Source organism: Pseudorasbora parva, chromosome 14, assembly GCF_024679245.1.
Source record: "Pseudorasbora parva isolate DD20220531a chromosome 14, ASM2467924v1, whole genome shotgun sequence".
Lineage (NCBI taxonomy): Eukaryota > Metazoa > Chordata > Actinopteri > Cypriniformes > Gobionidae > Pseudorasbora > Pseudorasbora parva.
In genome coordinates this window covers 5,104,569-5,128,117 of record NC_090185.1, presented here as the reverse complement: position 1 = coordinate 5,128,117, position 23,549 = coordinate 5,104,569, and the positions used below count along the sequence as shown (strand labels likewise).

At 39.4% G+C, this 23,549-nt stretch overlaps 1 protein-coding gene across 1 annotated transcript in view; it reads left to right on the top strand.

Moving 5' to 3' along the window:
- The window catches only part of kdm4b (lysine (K)-specific demethylase 4B), a 113,535-nt gene that overhangs the window by 38,772 nt on the left and 51,214 nt on the right, over positions 1-23,549 (top strand). The window contains exons 6-8 of the mRNA XM_067415294.1: positions 583-632; positions 8,820-8,923; positions 18,602-18,739. Of these exons, the coding sequence (XP_067271395.1) occupies positions 583-632; positions 8,820-8,923; positions 18,602-18,739 (292 nt within the window). The remainder of the gene's footprint in view (positions 1-582; positions 633-8,819; positions 8,924-18,601; positions 18,740-23,549) is intronic.

Here is a 23,549-nt window from a genome sequence, read left to right as displayed (position 1 = left end):
AACGCAGCTCAAAATCCTCCCACAGCAGCTTTTTCTATTCATTGTGAATGTGGGATTTTGAGCTGGAGCCCAGGGGAGGGTGATGCACCGGATTTGCTGTTCAGGGCCTCGGGAGGGTTTCGGCTCTCCGGAAACTTGAGGAAATAATTAGGCTAATACAGACAATGTCAATAATCACGTCAGGCGAATTGAACCTTCAGCAGCACAGAAGATATTGTGCTTTTTCCATCTCCAGCAAAATAATTTCAAATCACAGTCTGCAGCTTCGGGTGGAATATTATTATTGCGCATGTTTGAGCCGATTAGCCCTAAATAAATTGGCCTTCGCGCAGTAATTTTCCAGGCTTTGTCTTAGTGACATTTGAATATCTTTGTCTTTAAACTAGCGTGTGGCTGGTGAATGTGAAATAGGGGTGAAATGTTCTGCGTTTCATGTTTTCGAGAGCTGTAGAAAAGCGTATGATGATCAGAGGGTGATTCGCATAGAGGCGTCTCGCTGCGCGTCCCTCCAGTGTCTTTCCCGCTCGTCTTTTCTATTGATCCCATTAATTGATCTCTGTTTTTTCCCCCTCTCCTCCACAGGTATGCGATTCCTCCCGAGCACGGCAAGAGGTTGGAGAGGCTGGCGCAAGGTAAGACCTCACATCCGTTTGTTATCATGTCTTCAAGTTTAGCAGATCAAAACAGAGGCCACTTATATAGAAATCTTCAATGTACAGAAGCATAAAATATGAATAGTTCATGTATGAAATCTCAGTTTCTTATTGCTCCAAACTTTCTTTCAGTGGTGCAACACGAAATATAGATATTTCTCTATTTGTTCAATCTGCTTTTCATATATTTGCAGAGAATAGGGTATATATTCAAATCATTTACATATAGAAAGCATGGTAACACTTTAGTATTAGTACACATATTCACTATTAACTACGACTTCTGCCTCAATAGAGTGCTGAAGTCACGACGTCACTTTGTAGGCCAAAACGCGGAAGTGAGTTAGCATTGTAGCACTTCCGGTTCCCTCGCTCTAAAGTTTTTTGAATGGGTTTTTGCTAAATCGTCTGAAATAAGGTCTATGGTTAACAAAGCCTCTAATATTTTCACATTTTGATACACCAGTGTGTTTTATGTCATAGATCAAAACGTGAAAATATTCTTAAAAACAGTGGTTGCTAACAAGTTGCTAAAAGGGACTACATCCTACACACAGAAAAATAGGGTGTCAGAATTGTACCTTTAGGGGTACAACCTCTTGTCGCTGTGTCAGTACCCTTAAAAGGACAACTTTGTACCATTTTTACCACAAAAAGGTTCATAGTAGTACCTTAAGGTACGCATTTGTACTCAAAGGTACTAATATGCACCTTTTAGGAGTAAAAAAGGTACAAAGTTGTCCTTTTAAGGGTACTGACACAGCGACAAGAGGTTGTACCCCTAAAGGTACAATTCTGACACCCTATTTTTCTGTGTATGGTCGGGACTTTAGACGTCATCGTGACAAACAGGAAATCTCACCGGCCCGCGTTTCATTCACTTTTGAATTCTGTAAGTAAATGTTTAAAAAAATAAAAAACTAGCCCGCGTTTCAGCCTCACGTTCTTAGAAGTTTACCTTTCACTTAATATACATAAAGTTATATATTTAGTCCTTTCAAATAGTAGTGTTTCCAAATATTGTTGTACACAGAAATCTGTGATAGGTAACCGATCACCAGTTCTTCATTTCTGTGGAGAGACTGTAGTGTTTTGTTTTGTCCCGAGATGGAAGCACAAGTCGTCGAATGAAAGCTGCGCTGTTCTACGTGTCCAGATTTATAGAGGTTCTCTCCTCGATTATGATCAATCGTCTAAGAAAAAGGACATACGATTGTAAATTGATACGGCTAAGTTATAGCTTACGTCGTTATGCTTCTGAGGTGGTAAAAGCACGTTTTTTTCCCCCTGGCGAATTAGCAAACATACAATCAAACATAATACAGTGAAAGATAATCTTTAAAGTCTATTTGATGATCAGGCATAATAGCCTAATCTTAATCACAAAGACAATAATATTAAGCTTTATATAAACTAATAAACGAATAAATAAAACATTAACAAACGAGAAAACAAATCTCAGAGAGGCACGCATAAACCCAATTCGTTTCTAAGATTTTTGGAAAAAACGAATTGGCAATATTTCTCATGATAAGTGTTCATACACAGCGCAGATCATAATGAGCGAACGTGTTTTTTAAATAAAGTTTGAGGAAGCTTGATGATGACGTAGAGCCGCGACTGTGTGCTGTAGTCCGTTTATAGCCTAGCGTTAGCATTTTATATCTGACGGCTTTATTTAGGCTTCAAACGGTATACATGTTGGATTCACTTGTGAAGATTATCTCGATAGACAAAACGTGTAAGGGTCATAACTCTTTGTTGAACACAGATCTTATTTTTTGCGATTGTCCAAAAGTCTGTGGGGAAAATGCATCGGCTTTTGATCGGGAACCCATGTGCCGCTAACCTCCGGGTTGGCCTACAAAGTGACGTCACGACTTCGGCACTCTATAAACTCCTAATTTACTGCTTATTAATAGTTAGTATGGTAGTTTTTGTTGCGTTTAAGTTTAGGTATTGGGTCGGTTTAAGGGATGTAGAATAAGCTCATGCAGAATAAGGCATTAATATGAGCTTTATAAGTCCTAATAAACAGACAATATCCTAGTAATATGCATGCTAATAAGAAACTAGTTAATAGTTAATAACTGAACCTTAAAATAAAGTGTTACTAAAACTTATCCCCTTAACTGTCACTGTCCCGTAAATGGGACGCCTAAGTTTACTTCACTATATTTCACTTAAATCCTAATGTAATCATGACAAACTATATATTGTTGGAAAGGTCTAACACTCCTGAAGAGATATGTGTCCATTGTTTTATGATAAAAATTACATGATGACAGTAAAATAGTCATTTATGACAAGAGTGCCCCTCAAAAAAAAAAATCTACATCATAACAGCAGTTGTAACCTTTAACTACTTTGTAAAGAAAATCTTTTCTTATCTTGACAAAACACATATCATTTGAAAGGTCTGAGTCTCAATGTTCTATATTTGGTGACTGTTTTATGATGGAAGTGATATTTGGACAGACATTTACAGGAAAATACATCAAATCAACAATCAATGGAAAATGAATGACACCCGGTGGCTATTTTTGGTATAGCGCCCTTAACAAAATCTCATGGGGACTTTAATTTTTGTGATATCAACTTCAAATTTGGAACACAATTTGTTTAGACATATGGCTTTGATTTCATAGTCATTTTAGAGTAAAACATTTTTTGTAAAATATTAATTTTATATAAATTAAATAATATTTAATACTGTATTTTTCATTTTCAATCAATTTAAACTTCCATAACTTTTCTACAATTTAAGTTTTAGTTTTTTGAATTTTAGTTTTTTGAAATACTTTCACTTTAGCAATAATCTGCTGATTGTCATCTTTAAATCAAGACATTTAAATCAAGCATTCATGAATTACAGCCCTTTAAGTTTGGATAGTGCATTTTCATGACTATTCTCAAAAAGGGGGGCGACAGTTAGGGACCGTAGTATAAAATATGAATAATGAAGGAACCTCAGTCTCCTATTGCTCCAAACTTTTTCCATATATTGACAGAGAATATGGAATAGGGTTAAGCTCATTTACATATATAAATCTTAAAGGTACAGTAGCATAAAATATGAATAGTTCATGTAGGAATCCCAGTCTCTTATTGCTCCAAAAGAAATGGAGATATTTTATTCTGTTGGCAGAGAATGGCATAGGTGCCATTTTAAGCTCATTTACATATAGAAATCTTAAAGGGGCCGTAGCAGAAACAGGAATACTTCATGTGGGGACCTTCAGGGCATTGTAAGTGCTGTCAATTTTGGGTGAGCTATGTCATCCCTGAAACAGGGATAATGCTGTTCCGTGGGGTTTTTCCGGCCCCAAATTCTGTAGAAACATCGGCATAATCCTGAATGAGGTGCGAGTCGGCGCTGACAGAAAAATCCTCTTCGCACCCTCCCGAAATTTTGACACGCTGTCTAGGAAAGCCCTCACCTCTCCCTCTGGTTGTTTGGATTACGAGATGTGAAGATGTGTTTGTGCCTGTCTGAGATCTGAGGCTGTGAAAGCATCTGTGCGCCGTTGTACTTCAAAACGCTACAGCGCGAGGAAGTACCGTAACCTATATAAACACAGCCCTGTCCTACTTAAACAAACACCCCACAAATATTGCTAGACACGAACGAGCGCTGCCACACAACGCAGGGTTTTGATCGTCATATTGAAAAAGCGGCAGCGGAGTTTTGACGCCATCAACACTCGTCTTCTTTTGGCCTTCTTTTGGTCTGCATTGAGCACAAACCAGCATAAGGAGAGTCAAAGAAACACATTCTGGCTTCTCGTGTGATAAACCTTTCTTTTATGCAAGGCGAGACACCCACTAATGGTTTATGCAAAACTCCTGTACTTCACATCCTCGCATAAAAGCACATTAATTCACACTCCATCGCGTCAGACGCCTCGTTTTTACCATCAGAACGTCCTTTTCATCTGTTAAATCTGCCTTAAAGGACAAAACAAAGCCAGTCTCGGCTCTTTACGATAAATTAATGATGTGTGACCTACCTCACGATCAGCTTTTCCACACCTCCGGGAGTCAATCCGAGCTGTTTACGTGCACTTCTAATGGCCTTAACAAATGACAAAATGTCTGACAATATATGATCAGTCGCAGTGACGAGCAGTTCGTTTGCGGTGCTCTGAAAAGACGCGTCTCAGTTGGACGATCCCCTCTTCGGCTGCGGAAGACGTGTAATGTTGTTTTGAAGATGCGAGGCTTCTTCTCTTTATGTGCTGTACCTTGTTTCTCTTTCTGGTGTACGAATAACAAGAAGAAATCAATTGTGCGCGACAGCAACGTACTAGCCAGAGAAAAGTCTCGGAAACTAGCAAGAAGACCAAGTGTAATAAGGATTTTAGTTTTTATTTAAAATTAATTATAAATACATAATAAAAAATAAATATAATTAAAAAAAATTCTAAAGCTATATATATATATATATATATATATATATAGACACACACACACACACACACACACACGCACACAGTATAGTATATGAATCTTATTTTATTATTTATATTGAAAATTATAGTTTTTATCTTTTGATTATGCCGCTTTTATGTGTATTATAGATATGGATATATATTTTTTTCATTATAATTTTTATTTATTTGTAATATATTAAATGTATTTAATTATAATGTTTTTTTTATATACTTTTATATACACACACGCACACACATATATTTTATAAATTATTTATTTATTTAATTTTGAATCGCCACATTCAGAGTAAATGTAAGTGATCACTTAAGCTGTCCGCGCGCAAACACTCGTACACACTTTGACGACTCGACGAACGCACACATGCAACGCCTCATTGTTTTATCGAGATCTTGGAGATAAATAGAGCGGAAGACGAAGGCAAACAGGCGTATGCCGGTCACTTTGAGCAGACAGGCTCCTCTAAATGAGTGACATGTTTAAGCTGAAGCCCCATGTAATCAGTCAGAGTGTGTGAATCCCGCGCTCTCAAACGCTGTTTGCGCTGTTGGGGCGGGTGTCAGGCGTTCTGGTCGTGTCGTAATGACCCATATTGTAGTCTGTGGGCAGGAAAGAGATGATTATAATAATTAAAGGCTTTCAGAGCGTCTGATGGACTGACCCGGACCGGACCCGACTGACGCACGCAGAGCTTTTACCGATAACCTGCAAATGGCAATTATACGTTACGCTGTTAATAATCACAAGTCTACTCAGATGAGGATTTCAGTCAAATGGCTTTGCTTTGGCTCTGTGCTGAAGCCTCGCTCTACCAGTGTTAATTCTGACCGCAATTTTTGATTCATATTTCAGTCACCTAAATTGTTTTGAATACATGACAAAACTGACATTTTGACATCAATGAAGATTTAGGTTTTTTTTGTGAGTTATTATAACCCTGATACTTTATTGAATAATATATCAAATCCTGTTCTTAGTCTTTTCTCCGGACTATGAATTAAATGGCTCTAATAGCTCTGAATCGATCTGAAACGCCCTGAACCGCCCTGAACCACTCTGAATCGATCTGAAACGCCCTGAACCGCCCTGAACCACTCTGAACCGCCCTGAACCACTCTGAACCGCCCTGAACCACCCTGAACCGCCCTGAACCACTCTGAACCGCCCTGAAACGCCCTTAACCACTCTGAACCGCCCTGAAACGCCCTTAACCACTCTGAACCGCCCTTAACCACTCTGAACCGCCCTAAACCACTCTGAACCACCCTGAACCACTCTGACCCGCCCTAAACCACTCTGAACCGCCATTAACCGCCCTGAACCGCCCTTAACCACTCTGAACCGCCCTGAATCATTTTGAACCGCCCTGAACAGCCCTTAACCACTCTGACCTGCCCTGAACCACTCTGAACCGCCCTGAACCACTCTGAACCGCCCTGAACCACTCTGAACCGCCTTGAACCACTCTGAACCGCCCTGAACCACTCTGAACCGCCCTGAACCACTCTGAACCACTCTGAACCACTCTGAACATCCCTGAACCACTCTGAACCGCCCTGAACCACTCGGAACCGCCCTGAACCCCTCTGAACCGCCCTTAACCGTTTTGAACCACTCTGAACCGCCCTGAACCACTCTGAACCGCCTTTTGGACCACTCTGAAATGCCCTGAACCACTCTGAACTGCCCAGAACCACTCTGAACCGCCCTGAACCACTCTGAACTGCCTTGAACCGCCCTTAACCGTTTTGAACCACTCTGAACCGCCCTAAACCGCTCTGAACCGCCCTGAACCGCTCTGAACCGCCCTTGACCGCTCTGAACTGCCCTCAACCACTCTGAACCGCCCTAAACCGTTCTGAACCACCCTGAACCGCCCTGAACCACTCTGAACCGCCCTGAACCACTCTGAACCGCCTTGAACCGACCTTAACCGCTCTGAACCGCCCTTAACCGTTTTGAACCACTCTGAACCACCCTAAACCGTTCTGAACCGCCCTGAACCGCTCTGAACCGCCCTTGACCGCCCTGAACCGCCCTTAACCGCTCTGAACCGCCCTTGACCGCCCTTGACCGCTCTGTACCGCCCTTGACCGCACTGAACCGCTCTGAACCGCCCTGAACCGCCCTTGACCGCTCTGAACTGCCCTTAACCACTCTGAATCGCCCTAAGCCGTTCTGAACCGCTCTGAACTGCCCTTGACCGCTCTGAACTGCCCTTAACCGCTCTGAACTGCCCTAAACCGTTCTGAACCGCCCTGAACTGCCCTGAACCGCTCTGAACCGCCCTTGACCGCTCTGAACCGCCCTGAACCGCCCTTAACCGCCCTTAACCGCCCTTAACCGCTCTGAACCGCCCTTAACCGCTCTGAACCGCTCTGAACCGCCCTTAACCGCTCTGAACCGCCCTTAACCGCCCTTGACCGCTCTGAACCGCCCTTGACCGCCCTGAACCGCCCTTAACCGCTCTGAACCGCCCTTAACCGCTCTAAACCGCCCTTAACCGCTCTGAACCGCCCTTAACCACTCTGAACCGCCCTAAACCGTTCTGAACCGCCCTGAACTGCCCTGAACCGCTCTGAACCGCCCTTGACCGCTCTGAACCGCTCTGAACCGCCCTTAACCGCCCTTAACCGCTCTGAACCACCCTTAACCGCTCTGAACCGCTCTGAACCGCCCTTAACCGCTCTAAACCGCCCTTAACCGCTCTAAACCGCCCTTAACCGCTCTGAACCGCCCTTAACCGCTCTGAACCGCCCTTAACCGCTCTGAACCGCCCTGAACCGCCCTTAACCGCTCTGAACCGCTCTAAACCGCTCTGAACCGCCCTTAACCGCCCTTAACCGCTCTGAACCGCCCTTAACCGCTCTGAACCGCTCTGAACCGCCCTTAACCGCTCTGAACCGCCCTTAACCGCTCTGAACCGCCCTTAACCGCTCTGAACCGCCCTGAACCGCCCTTAACCGCTCTGAACCGCCCTTAACCGCTCTGAACCGCTCTGAACCGCCCTGAACCGCCCTTAACCGCTCTGAACCGCCCTTAACCGCTCTGAACCGCCCTTGACCGCTCTGAACCGCCCTTAACCGCCCTTAACCGCCCTTAACCGCTCTGAACCGCCCTGAACCGCCCTGAACCGCCCTTAACCGCTCTGAACCGCCCTTAACCGCTCTGAACCGCCCTGAACCGCCCTTAACCGCCCTTAACCGCTCTGAACCGCCCTTAACCGCCCTTAACCGCTCTGAACCGCCCTTAACCGCTCTGAACCGCCCTTAACCGCTCTGAACCGCCCTTAACCGCCCTTAACCGCTCTGAACCGCCCTTAACCGCTCTGAACCGCCCTTAACCGCTCTGTTAATTTAGTTATTATAATTGTGTATTTAAAATGTTGTATTATTATGCAAATTATCATGAAACACATGACGATGACAACGATGATGATGATGATGATGATGATGATGATGATGATGATGATGATGATGATGATGACGACGCCAACGATGATGATGATGATGACGATGATGATGATGACGATGATGATGACGATGATGATGATGATGACGATGATGATGACGATGATGATGATGATGACGATGATGATGACGATGATGATGATGACAATGATGATGATGACGATGATGATGCCGATGATGATGATGATGACGATGATGACTATTATGATTGTGATCAGTCTGTTTTCTTTTCTCCGGTTTGCAGGTTTCTTCCCAGGAAGTTCTCAGGGCTGCGACGCATTTCTCCGTCACAAGATGACCCTCATTTCTCCATCCATCCTGAAGAAGTACAGCATCCCCTTCGACAGGGTGAGTTCTTCCACGTATAGTTCACGTCACGTCTATATGTATTCATATATTCATTGTGTAGTTTTATCCATGCAAATTATTAATTATGTTGTGTGATAATTATATGAACATTTGCGTAATAGCAATAATAAATTATAAAAGCATTAAAAATAATAAATAAATATATGTTAAAACTACAACTATTAATATTGGCATTTGTATAAAGGTTATATGATTCATATTTTAGATAATTATATTAAAATGTTATATTTCTCACACTCACACACACATACACATTCATTGTCTCTCACACACACTCTCAAACACACATATTAACATTCATTCACACACACGCACTCTTACACTCAATCACACAAACACTGACAAACACACACTCACTCACATTTATTCTGTCTCTCACACACAGTCACATTCTCTCTCACACATACCCTCACACACACACACTCACTCTTACACTTAATCACACAAACATTCAATCACAAGCAGACACACACACTTTCATTCTCTCTCTCTCTCACACAAACTCACACACACTCTCTCTCACACACTCTCACACATATTTTATTTATATATTTTGTATTTATATTAATGCAAATTATCACATAACATGAAAAATTACATAATGATTATGTGTGTGTGTGTGTGTGTGTGTGTGTGTGTGTGTGTGTGTGTGTGTGTGTGTGTGTGTGTGTGTGTGTGTGTGTGTGTGTGTGTGTGTGTGTGTGTGTGTGTGTGTGTGCGCGTGCACGTGTGCCTGTGTGTTGTTTACCGTTTTTTATTATATTAATTTCTTTATAATTTAATATTAAACAAATTCAACATTTAATGCTTTACATTGGTAAAATCATTGTCAATTTATTCCAGTTATTACCAATTATTATATACTATAACAAGGTATTATTATTTAAATATTATTAGTAGTAATTTTTGAGATACATGTAACTAAACAATCATTTTATCCAACCAATGCCCCTTTATTCTTACAGTTTGACTCTGTGGTCTGAATATAGCAGCGTTTATGTTTGAAGTTGTGTGTTGTGATGTTGCCGTAGTCGTCGCCACGGTAACGCTCTCTGATGGGACTTCCATAGCAACCCAACAGTGCTGTTTATATTGACTTAAGTCTGTTAAAGCCATATGAGATCTGAAAGAAGCAGCTGGAGGACGTTTAGAGCCGTCGATCATACAGCAGTTCACTTATAAATCTTTATAAAGACTATAGTTTTATATAAATGTTTACTAGGCCTACTTACAGCCTTTGTTTGCATTTAATGAATGAGGCTTTTTTGCGCACAGTAACAAATTGACAAGTCTAGCTAGCTTAACATACCTGCGCTGATTAATGCTAATTAATTGAATTGAATGACAATTTTTAATTTAACAATTTACACACAACTTCATTCTGCTTGTTTTATTAATATGCCAGTAAAATAATCTAATATTATTATTATTAATAATAACTTTCTGTATAATTTGCCCGTAAAACGTATGTAAACCTTTGCAACCTAATTTCAGTAACTCAGAGACGCTAATGTCATTAGCGTGTATTATCATTGGCTCATCAATGAAACACAAACAAAGCAAATTTGTGTACATTTTTTCGTAAAACCTTACTCGTTTTAACGAAAAATGTGAAATGTTAAAGTCTGAAGAACTCACACACTTTCGACTTTCATGAGCGAATATTTCAGTTTTCGTAAAGAAACATCTTTTGGGTAGCTATTCTTATGTGCGCACACTTAGCGATTTGACACTAGTTTTGCTAGTGTTTGTAGACATTTTAAATGCTAATCTTAAAGCAAATGCGGCACTTGTGGTTTTACGAATACAATTTGCACAAACCTTCTGCTTGTGTTTTATTAATACAGCCAATACAACAAGCTAATATAGCTTAATGCTAACATTTTAAATGTTAAAGGCTAATGCTAGTTAGTTTCTTTTGTTTACGCAAACATTTACACACTTTAGAGTATATTTCACAGTTTTTGTGAAAGTTTTTTTTTTAACTCACTGACTAAATTTTCATTTCAAGTGGTTTTGCGAAAAATTTGCACAAACTTTCTGCTTGTGTTTCATTAATATGCCAATAAAAGAAGCTAATAACGCAAATTTTATTCGCTTCTCTTGTTAGCTTACTAATGACACGTAAGTAAAGCAAATTTTTTGTGTGAAATTGTTGGTAAAACATTCATAGCTTTTCATCTACGTAAATTCCCCAAAAAACAGTCCTAGCGAAGCATTTCTACGTACTTTAGAGGCGTGTTTGGCACATATCAACTCCGTGAACAACACGCGCACACTTTAGACTTTTTCTTGTGTATATTTCAGCTGTCATAAAAGTTTTTCGCTAACTGTTTGGTATTTTTAGGTCACTTTTAGGTTTCTTATTTTTTTTGCACAGTAATTTTTATGTAAGCCGTAGTGTGTGTCAAAATGCTAATGCTAATTAACTTAAGTGAATTCAACTATTTTCATCAGAACATTTCAGTTACAACCTTTACACCTTTTTTTCAGCATTTTTGTTAACTCACTGACTAACTTCGTGAAAGTTTTTTTCCTGCAATTTTTTGCGTTCGTAATTTTTTACGAACAATTTACACAAACCTTCTGCTTGTTTTCATTAGTAAGCCAGTAAAAGAAACTAATAAGCTTACTTTATTAGCTTCTCATTAGCTTAGCTAGCAAAACATTTCTACGTATTTTGGCAAACGTAAGGTGTGTGTGTTGCGCACATTGTACACGTTTTCTTACTTTTCATAAAAGGTTTTCATTATCGTTTAGGTAGCTACACTAGAATACATTTTTTAGTATCAGTAAATTTTAGTAAATGTTTTAGTTAACGATAAAAACCCAGGAATGTGTGCTCGTGGCTATTTCACGCAGTCGTGCGAATGTATGAAGGAGTATTTTGTATGCTAATGCTAACAGAGCGCTAATATGACAGGACCCCTGTGGGCAGATATTGTGGCGTCAGCGCGTACAAACACGATGAGGGTGTTTAAACTAAAGGACTGTGACCCTGACACACACACTTTTTTTGTGTATAAACACATTTATTTATGTAGCAAATACGCGTTTGACCCCAACCCCTGCTAGCTATGCTAATTTTGTACACGTTCGTGCAGTAAACAGTTTTACGAACAATTTTTACACACCTTCTTGTTTTATCCAAAGATTTTTTTCCTAATAATAGAGGACATTTCGCAAATGCCAATTGTGTAATGTCTTTTATTGTTTTATTGAATTCATTATTTATGTAATTATTTCATTTTGAGTCATTTGGTCCTCCATAGTGCCCCTCACACACACACTTTTATTTGTGTAGCAAACATGCTTTAGACCCCAACCGCTGCTAGCGACCGCACCGTGGCTTACATTTCAATTTACTTTGCCACCAATTTCTGTCTTCGCACATTAGTTGCTCGTTTTTTCTTCTCCATGGGTAATTCCCATTGTCAGAAGACCCTCGTGTTAATTTCAAGCAGGAGATTAAAACGGGAATACATCTCTTTAAAGGGTTAGTTCCCCCAAAAATGAAATTGATGTCATTATTGCCGCCTTTACTATCGGAAGTTTCCTACTTCCCACTTCAGAAGTCGGGATTATGAGCTTGTTGTGTTCAGGCGCTTTGTTGTGGGACAGAATGGAGGACGCCAGGTTCACTTTTGTGCGTCTTTGGAGAATGTTATTTTACCACTATAACCATTTCAGTCCCGGTCCCAGAAAATCATAGAACACACTATAGCAGCACAACACGAAAGCATATCGTTTATAATCACATTCACAATAATGTAGACAATAAAGGCTGCTTAAAGACCAAAATGGCAATCGTTCTCAGCCACACATGATCCTATTGTAGAGCTACTTTACCACACTATCTAGATATTCAGCTTGCTCACTATTCTGATGGTCAACTAGATGCGATTTTCGATGTGTTTAAAATACACAATATGCTTCAAATGATTATTAATTTATGTAATTATGAACTACTTTAACGACAAGATGATAAAATTGTTGTGGGAAAAAAACGAATAAAACACAGCAGAAATTCGTCTCCCATCCGCCATTTTGAACGGTTATGCCACGCCCATCTCGGGAACTTCGTTATAAAAAATTATTTCCGAACTTCCCAGTGGTAAACACGATATCAGTGTTCATGTGTAATTTTACCTCGAAAACTCGTATTTATGATAATTCCGACTTTATTCAGCATTGTCTTCACTTCCGCGTTTGTTTTCAATCCTCAAATAAAGATTCAAACGGTTATGAATCAGTGAATCGATTCATGATTCGGATCGCCAATGTCACCTGATTTCAGCAGTTTGACACGCGATCCGAATCATTGATCGATTCACTGATTCATAACCGTTTGAATCTTTATTTGAGGATTGAACACAAACGCGGAAGAGAAGACAATGCTGAATAAAGTCGTAGTTTTTGTTATTTTTGGACCCAAATGTACTTTGGATGCTTCAAGAGACTCTAATTAACCCACTGATGTCTCATATGGACTACTGTGATGATGTTTTTATTCCCTTTCTGGACATGGACAGTATAGTGTGCATACACTTGCATACGCTCTCAGACTAAATATAAAATATCTTAAACTGTGTGTGAAGATGAACGGAGGTCTTACGGGTGTGGAACGACATTAGGGGGAGGAGTTAATGACAGACATTTCATTTTTAGGTGAGCTAACGCTTTAATGAGGCTTGGTAAAGTACGTTGTGCTCGACTCTGCTTTTTTCCTGGCCTCGGTGCTGATTCTCGCTTCCCGGTGGATGTTATTGTCACTTTTGAGTCGATGTGACACTCGGTGGATTTGGAGTGAGATAAAACCGAGAGGCAGAAGGTTGAAGTGTTGATCTCAGCAGGTATTCTGTCTCTCTCTCGACGTGTCTGGGGACGTTATTAGAGCTTACAGCTCAAAACTCCTACTAGGGAACAATCGTCAGGAACCCGGAGTGGGAGAGAGCAGGGAAAATAATATATAAAATCTCATCCGCTCCGCCGGAGCGCTGCCATTTAAGACCTGTAAGCCATCGCAAAACACAAAACCATATATAACACCAACATATCTCACGTCTCTTAGACGATATAAACGTGTTTTGTTTAGTTTTTTGAATAACATTACAATAACATTGACAACATGTACTTTTTTTTAAAGATTAGAACGCATTACGGAAGTAAAATTGGTTGTGAAAGATTTCACACGAAACACTGCTCTGAACTGACGAGGAAAAAAAGGGTTGTAAGTTTTACAGATTGACTTAAACTCGTTAAAAGTTAATATTAAATATAAGTTTCACTGTAGCATTTTTACTGTTTTTTACCATTGAAATCATTTGTTACCATTAGTAGTAGGAAGTTCGGATCATTTTACTGACTCGGATCTTTGAGTCTCGTTCAGCAAAATGAACGAATCTTTTTCCGAGTCATTTCGTACATTTCACCAAAATGACTTAGCCCAACACATCTAGTACTTATGAAAATGTTGATTACATTTTAAAACTAAATAAAAGTAAACTATAGGGTACTGCAACCAAAGCCAAATTATAAGAAACTGAAATGTTGAATTAATTGATTAGTTGTTGGGTCAGGCTATTGCAGTCTCTGTTTGTTCACCTCACCTCCTGATCCAAAACATTCTTTCTCTTGCAACTTCATATTTATCACGTTTGTTCTCCGCCTCTCGTGTCTTCGAGCTCCTCGAGACGTTAGCTGTCGACTCGTCTGTGTCTGACTCTGATCAGATCTGGGGGCTGGGCCGCCCGGACCGTGCGTGACACAGGTCCGGAAACAAAAATGATTAGTTCTTACGAGTCTTTCGGGTTTGAGTCTTTCGTTCTTCCTGTTAGTCCCATAGAGTCTATGCTGTCAGTAACGGAAACAGAAAAGATTAGTTCTTTTGATCGTGTCTCGGGTTTGAGTCTTTCGTTCTTTTGTCACATGACTTGTCGCCGTATAGAACACTAGTTCACAACCTTTTTAGTAAAAAGTATGTAGTTATTTATTTAATTTTTTTATATTATTCTCAGTTAATATCAGACATATACAAATATGGGAAATATATTGACTATTCAAGTCTAACATCACAAATTCAATTAGACTAATTTTGAATCAACTGTGTATATATACACACACACACACACACACACACACACACACAGCATACAGCATGGGACTAACAGGAAGAACGAAAGACTCAAACCCGAAAGACTCGCAAGAACTAATCATTCGGAGATTCAGAGCTGATCCAGAGGCCATATGTTGCGTTATGCGCATGCGCGGTCAACACAAAATGAACGAATCACTCTCTGAGACAACTCTGTAGTCCCGAGTCGTATTAAAGATTCGTTCAAAATGAATGAATCACTCTCTGAGACAACTCGGTAGACCCGAGTCATATTAAAGATTCGTTCAAAATTAACAAATCACTCTCTGAGACATCACGGTAGTCCCGAGTCATATTGAAGATTCGTTCAAAATGAATAAATCACTCTCTGAGACAACTCGGTAGACCCGAGTCATATTAAAGATTCGTTCAAAATGAATGAATCACTCTCTGAGACAACTCGGTAGACCCGAGTCATATTAAAGATTCGTTCAAAATGAACGAATCACTCTCAGAGACATCACGGTAGACCCGAGTCATATTAAGGATTCGTTCAAAATGAATGAATCACTCTCTGAGACAACTCGGTAGACCCGAGTCATATTAAAAATTTGTTCAAAATGAAGGAATCGTTCATGAACGACACATCACTAGTTACCATGAGTATCCCAATTGTAAAAATAATCCATTACAAATAGAGTTTCATATAATCATATACAAAAAGGTTTTTTTTTTTTTCAGTTCAGAGCAGTTTTTTTTTTTTTAAGTTAGTTTTTAGTTTTTCCGTCTCATTGTCTGTAAAGTTGCATTTAATATTTTGGAGGAAAAAACTTTATAAAAAATGTTTAACCCTAAAAAGTGCAAATAAATGTATTAGAATAAGTATAAGTACGTTTACGTGTATTTTTAAAGTTATTTTTAATGTTTTTATTACACATTTTATTATTTAGTTATCTTAATTAATATTTTACTTATTTTAAACTATATCAATGTTTTAAAAACTTAGTGCAAGTTATTATATTAGTATGTTTAAGTAATACTTTTTAAATTATTTTATTATTTTATTATTTAACATTTGTTTTTGTAATTATTTTTTAAAATGTTTTACTTTTAAATAGTATTTATTTTGTAAATTTAAATCTGTAAAACTATACCGTTTATTTTTATGTATTTTATATATTCTACATTTTATTTATTTTAAATTGTATTTATTTATTTGACACCATTAAGTATACAGTAAGTTTATATTAGTTTGTAAGTTATTTATTTAATTTAATAGTTTACTTATTTTAAACTTTGAGTGCAATTATATTTAGTATGCTTAAATAAATGTTTTTTAAATAATATTTTTTATTTATTTATACAATTATTATTTTATTTAACATTTTGTTTTTGTAATTTGTTTTATGTTTTTGTTTTGAATAATGTTTAAAAGTTCATGAAATATTTTACTTTTAAATAGTATTTATATTTTCACTTTCAAATTTATTTTTATGTATTTTATATATTGTACATTTTATTTATTTTTAAATGTTTATTTATTTATTTGACACCAATAAGTATACAATAAGTTTATACTTACTTTAAATTCATGTTTTTAAAGTTATTTATTTTTAATATTTTACTTTTTTTTAAACTTGATAAAACTTTTAAAAACTTACATTTAATTTAATGTAATATTTTTTATTATATAATTTTTATAACTTGTACATGTTTCTATCATTAATTAAAATGTTAGTTTTGATGAACTTTAAAAATCACTTTAAATGTTAAAAAATTATTTTGTATTTATTTTAAATGTAAATTTTTAAAAGTGTACACTTTACATTTTTCTTTTTTATGTATTTGGTATACTGTGGCGGTAATCTGGTTTCGTTCTGAGTGAAATCGTCAAATAATGAATGTAACTTCGTCTGTAATGGACGCAACCTGTACGCTACGGCCACGAAGCAAAATGGAGGAAAGGAAAGCATTCATTAGCTAAGGTCGGCTAACTCGCGCCATGCTCAGCGGCTCCACCCTAATTGCGCTCGTACAGCCTGAAAATGGCTTTGCAGCCTTTTCTGTGGCCAAAGAGCGACAGACGACGAATGGAGGAGAAACGAATGCATCGTATGAGAGAGGAGGAGGGGGAAGATTTCTCTTCCCATCAGCCGCTAATGGCTACAGATATTAACGCTGGAAGCCGAAATGTCTCGGCTGGTATTCCCGCGTCAGGTTTTTTCCTCTCTGAAGTGTCGTTTGCAGCTTAATTCACCAGTTATTGGCTCTTTCATCAAAGTACAGTTCACTGAGTCCTTCAAGATTACTGCCACCCGAGCTCAATGAAATTAATAACATGGGGTAAAACTTCAGACACGTTCAGGATTATTCAATTCAGGACACGTGCAGAATTATACGAGCAGTACGCAGTTGACACTGGCTTTTTTTAATTCAATGTAATTCAGTTTAAAAGTTAATTGTATTAATTATTTTATTTTTTTAAATATGAAAATGTTTTTTCTACACTAAATTCTGTGTAAAAAACAACCCAATGTTAGGTCAAATATGGACTAACCCAGCAGTTGGGTTGTTTTAACCCAGCGATTGGGTTGTTCTAAGCAAATATTTAACCCAACCACAGGATTAAAAGTCCATATTTGACCCAACATTGGGTAAAAACAACCCAGCATTTTTTAGAGTGTATAGTACGTTCCTGGTTTTATTTAATTTCAATTAAATATAAGCTATTTTCATTCATTTAGTTGACTTAATATGCAATAGTAATTTATTAATTATTAAGTAATGAAATATATCATTGTGTTCATTGATTCGTTCACATCTTTTTTCTTTAATGCGTTCATTGTTTTGATCGGTAGTTATTTTTAGCTTCTTATTTTGATTAAATATATCTAGTTCACTTTTTAATTCGTTTTTTTAATGAATAAAACTTATTTAATGCCTACAGTTGTGTTAATTACATAATAAAAGCAGCCAAAGAAATTTTTGTTCCTTTTTTGTTCCTTCGTTCACTATTTTTTTTTTTTGTAATACATGACATTTTAAATTAAATTGTTATAATTGACGTTTTAGTTGTATTTATTATTCACTTATTAATTATATAGTAAAAGTAATAAAGTCAAATAATTGTTTTCTGTTTTTTTCTACTCGTGTTCGTTCACACGTTTTGTTCGTTCTATTTTTGCGTATAAACTAGTTAAGCTTTTTTCACAATAAAATGCTGTATTTTTTTATTGAACACCTGACATTTTATTTCAATAGCATTTAATTTCATTGACTTGGTTTTTGTTAATTAATTTGTCACATCACTTTTCTTTAATTCGTTCATTTTGTTTTTTCACTTTTTTTTTGCGTATAAACTATTTTAGCTTTTTTTTTGCCAATAGCGAAACCCTGTATTTATACAGCTCACCACTGCCGTAAGAATGTAATATTCTCAGTTTAGCATATTTAACGATTAAATACATTTTGTGGAATTACGATTATACGTAATAATCGCCCGCAGATAACGTGAAAACGCGCGTGTTCCGCGTAATGATTTAGACTTTCTCTTTTTGTCGTAGATCACTCAAGAAGAGGGCGAGTTCATGATCACGTTCCCGTACGGATATCACGCCGGATTCAACCACGGGTTCAACTGCGCCGAATCCACCAACTTCGCAACCCTGCGCTGGATCGACTACGGCAAGATGGCCACGCAGGTGAGCGCGTTTGACATCTCTTCACACTCCTTTCTTTATTTAGCATTTGTTTGTTCGCTCTTTCACTCTCGCTGCTTTCATTTGTTTGTTCAGTAGTTCAGTCTTGTTTGGTTTTTTGTGTCATTTTTCTTCATTCATTCGTACAAAACTTGGTATTTGTCTTCGACAGAATTACCTGAAGATACTTAAAAGATTTTGTGGCAATTTATTTAATCTGCTTTTTCAAACGCCTCCTAAACCTTTAGTCCGATTTCCAACATATTCGACTCGGATTATCTTCAGTATATGCCGGCAAACATATATGGATTTCGTGCCAATAGACTAAACCGTTTTCTTTTTGCGCATCTTCGACACCGCTAAATACAATCACTTTCAACGTGATATAATTGCTTATTACTTTTGACCAATAGGTGGCACTATCACCAAACTGATGTGGTGTGGTCAGTGTTGGCTGGCGATGGCACGCACCAAATATGGTGCCAATATACCAAAGTCTTGCAGAGATTCGCCCTCACATTGCTACATTATTTAGTCATTTTGTCTTGTTTCTAGACTAAATATCTAATAATTCTCAAATCAAGATGCATTTGACTTTGGTATATTGGCACCAAATTTGGTGCGTGCCATCGCCAGCCAACACTGACCACACCACATCAGTTTGGTGATAGTGCCACCTATTGGTCAAAAGTAATAAGCAATTATATCACGTTGAAAGTGATTGTATTTAGCGGTGTTCAACCTTTTTGGTCTCTTTTGTTCTTATATATATTACACAAGAGACATGTTTTAGATCATGTTCTCATCTGGCATGTAAAGATTCCCGAGCTGAAGTTAAACACACGGGAGCATCTGTGGATGATGATTAGAGAGATCTGAAGAGACGAGAGCTCGGCGGTGGCGAATGTCGGAGCACAGGAGGGTCAGAGACGCGCGTCAGCCGCTAATTAAACCGCGCGAGCAGCGGCGTCTTCTCAGTCAGAGTCATTATTTCAGTTCTGATAGAGCAGCTCATTAGTCAGAGATCGTTAAACCTGCACATTCATCTCAAAATACTGACTTTTAGCATGTTGCAGAATATTTTGTTGTGTGATTAATGGTGGACTACAGCAAAAATGCATCTGAGAACCATTTTTTTTAAACTGTCTATGCGTTTTGGTCATTTATTTACATGACAACAGCATTTTTGGGGTTCTGAAAATGCAAGCTTTTGAAAACGAGTTTCAAAACGTGAGTTATTAAAAATTATACATTTATTGTTTCAGTGTAAACAAAGATACGAATCTGACAAAGCGGTGATGTCGTGCACTGTATTACATGCGCATAGTGTTGTTGTTTTTTGTTGCAAAAATTGACATTTCCATTTATTGGCCTGGCAGCAGAATACAGCATTTTTTGCTGTTTTCGCGGAATGGTGTGAACGGGATTGTTTTAACCTGTTCTAAAGTTGCGGTCTGATATTCCATATACACCATATTGCCAAAAATGTTGGGACACCCCTCCAAATTCAAGTTCTGGTGTGCGATCCCTTCACGACCACAGGTGTATAAATCAAGCTCTAGGCCTGCAGACGCTTCTACACACATTAGTGTAAGAATGGGTCGCTCTCAGGAGCTCAGTGAACTCAAGCGTGGGGCCGTGATTGGCTGACACCTGTGCAATAAGTCCATTCCTGACATTTCCTCACTACTAAATATTCCACGCTCAACTGTTAGTGGGATTATAAAAAAGTGGAAGCCATTGGGAACAACAGCCACGACTGATGGGCCACGTAAAATCACAGAGAGGGGTCAGCGCATGCTGAGGGTCACAGTGCGCAGAAGTCATCAACTTTCTGCAGAGTCAACAGCTCCAGACCTCCAGACTCCTGTGGCCTTCAGATGAGCTCAAGAACAGCGTAGAGAGATTCATGGAATGGGTTTCCACGGCCGAGCAGCTCATCCAAGCCTTACATCACCAAGAGCAATGAAAGCGGAGCAAAGGAGTGGAGTAAAGCAGCCGCCACTGGACTCTAGAGCAGTGAGACGTGTTCTCTGAGCGACCAATCACGCTTCAGTCTGACAATCCCATAGACGAGTCTGGGTTTGGTGGTCGCCAGGAGAACAGGACTTGCCTGATTACATTGTGCCAAGTGTAAAGTTTAGTGGAGGGGGGATTATGGTGTGGGGTTGTTTTTCAGGATTTGGGCTTGGCCTCTTAGTTCCAGTGAAAGGAACTCCAGGAACCAAGACAGTTTGGACAATTTCATGCTCCCATCTTTGTGGGACCAGTTTGGGGACGGCCCCTTCCTGTCCCAACACGACTCCAGTGCACAAAGCGTCGGCCCATAAAGACATGGATGAGGAGTTTGGTGTGGAGGAACTTGACTGGCCTGCACAGAGTCCTGAGCTCAACCCGATAGAACAGCTTTGGGATGAATTAGAGCGGAGACTGAGAGCCAGGCCTTCTCGTCCAACATCAGTGTCTGATCTCACAAATGAGCTTCTAGAAGAACGGGCAAAAATCCCCATAAACACACTCCTAAACCTTGAGGAAAGCCTTCCCAGAAGAGCTGGAGCTGTTAGAGAGGGTGGGCCGACTCCAGATTAAACCCACAGGATTAACAATGGCAAACTTTTGGCAATATAGTGTATATCACAATACAATAAAATTAAAGTAATTGATCTCAAATGGCAAAAAAGGGGTTGTTTTGTTGCATATTTTCCATTAAATGAACTAATAAAAATGGTGTGAATATCTGATTTATAATAAATTGTAGTTTATGTGAACTGATATATCAATACTTAGTCATAAATAGAAAATATTTACCATTCACAAAATTTGATAAATGAACATTTTTGAGTGGTTACACTAATGATTCAGAGGAAACTGAACTGATTTTCCTGATATTTAAATCAGATATTAAAACACAAGTCAGACTGAAAAACTAGTCTTTAGCGCATTCAATTTGTGATATTGTTTTATTTTCCATCATTATGAATGTACTGTGAATATTTCGCCCATCTCCTGTAGTCAGTGTGTGTTTGAGATCGCGAGAAGCCGCTGAACAAACGGAGATGCTAGTATTAACACACACCTGCCTCTCGTCCGAGCGGCTCTCGTGAGAGTGAGTTATTAACATGTTCATCTCAGATATGAGGCTCAGCATCATCGCTCTCCTCAGGGCCGACTGATTGTTTTCTCCGTTTCTATTTATTCATCTAGCAGTGAGGAATAAAACAATAAAAGATGTTGATCCCAGAGACTCGGTGTGAATATAAAAATAAAAATTATTTTTCTTCCCTTATTTGCATTATAACATTTTGTCTTTATCATTCGTTTGTTGTTTCATATTTTTATTGTTATAATTTGAAATAAATTGTTTTGGTGTGTGTGTGTGTGTGTGTGTGTGCGTGTGCGTGTGTGTGTGTGTGTATACACACACACACACACACACACACACACACACGACCCAACTAATAATGTTCTGGTCCCCCTGACCCGTCGAGGCATGGACTCCACTAGATCCCTGAAAGTGTGCTGTGGTATCTGGCACCAAGATGTTAGCAGCAGATCCTTTAAGCCCTGTAAGTTGCGAGGTGGGGCCTCCATGGTTCAGCACATCCCGCAGATGCTCGATTGGATTGAGATCTGGGGAATTTGGAGGCCCAGTCAACGCCTCAAACTGGTTGTTGTGCTCCTCAAACCGTTCCTGAAGCATTTGTGCTTTGTGTCAGGAGCATTATCCTGCTGGAAGAGCCACAGCCACCAGAATACCGTTTCCATGAAAGGCTGAACATGGTCTCAGCAATGCTTAGGTAGGTGGAGCGTGTCAAAGTAACCTCCACATGGATGGAGGACCCAAGGTTTCCCAGCAGAACATTGGCCAAAGCATCACACTGCCTCCGCCGGCTCGCCTTCTTCCCATAGTGCATCCTGGGGCCGTGTGTTCCTCAGGTAAGCCACACACACACACCCGGACATCCACGTGATGTAAAAGAAAACGTGATTCCTCAGACCAGGCCACCTTCTTCCATTGCTCCGTGGTCCAGTTCTGAAGCTCACGTGCCACTGTTGGTGCTTTCGGCGGGGTCAGAGGTCACCCTGACTGGTCAGCGGCTATGCCGCCCCATACACAACAAACTGAGCTGCTCTGTGTATTCTGACAGCTTTCTATCAGAACCAGCATTAACTTCTGGAGCAGTTTGAGCTCCAGTAGCTCGTCTGTTTGATCGGACCACACGGGCCAGCCTTCGCTCCCCACGTGCATCAATGAGCCTTGGCCGCCCATGACCCTGTGGCCGGTTCTCCACTGGTCCTTCCTTGGAGCACTTTTGATAGATACTGACCACTGCAGACCGGGAACAGCCCACAAGAGCTGCAGTTCTGGAGATGCTCTGACCCAGTCGTCTAGCCGTCACAATTTGGCCAAACTCGCTCAAATCCTTACGCTTGCCCAGTTTTCCTGCTTCTAACACATCAACTTTGAGGACAAAATGTTCACTTGCTGCCTAATATATCCCGCCCACTAACAGGAGCCGTGATGGAGAGATCATCAGTGTTATTCACTTCACATGTCAGTGGTCATAAAGTTATGCCTGATCGGTGTGTGTGAATATTGGTTCCACTGCTGATGAATGTTAGTATCATCAGTTTTTCCAGTGTTAGTTAGTCGTTCTCCGCAGCGCCGCTTGTTTTCCAGGTGGACTCGGATCCTTTAAGTCGGGCTGCGATTGCATTTCTGAGTATAATATGCCAAGGCCTGGAGTTGCGCTGCGAGCCGTTGACATTTGGAGTGAAGAACCGCGCTTGTTGCCGTTATTACACACACACA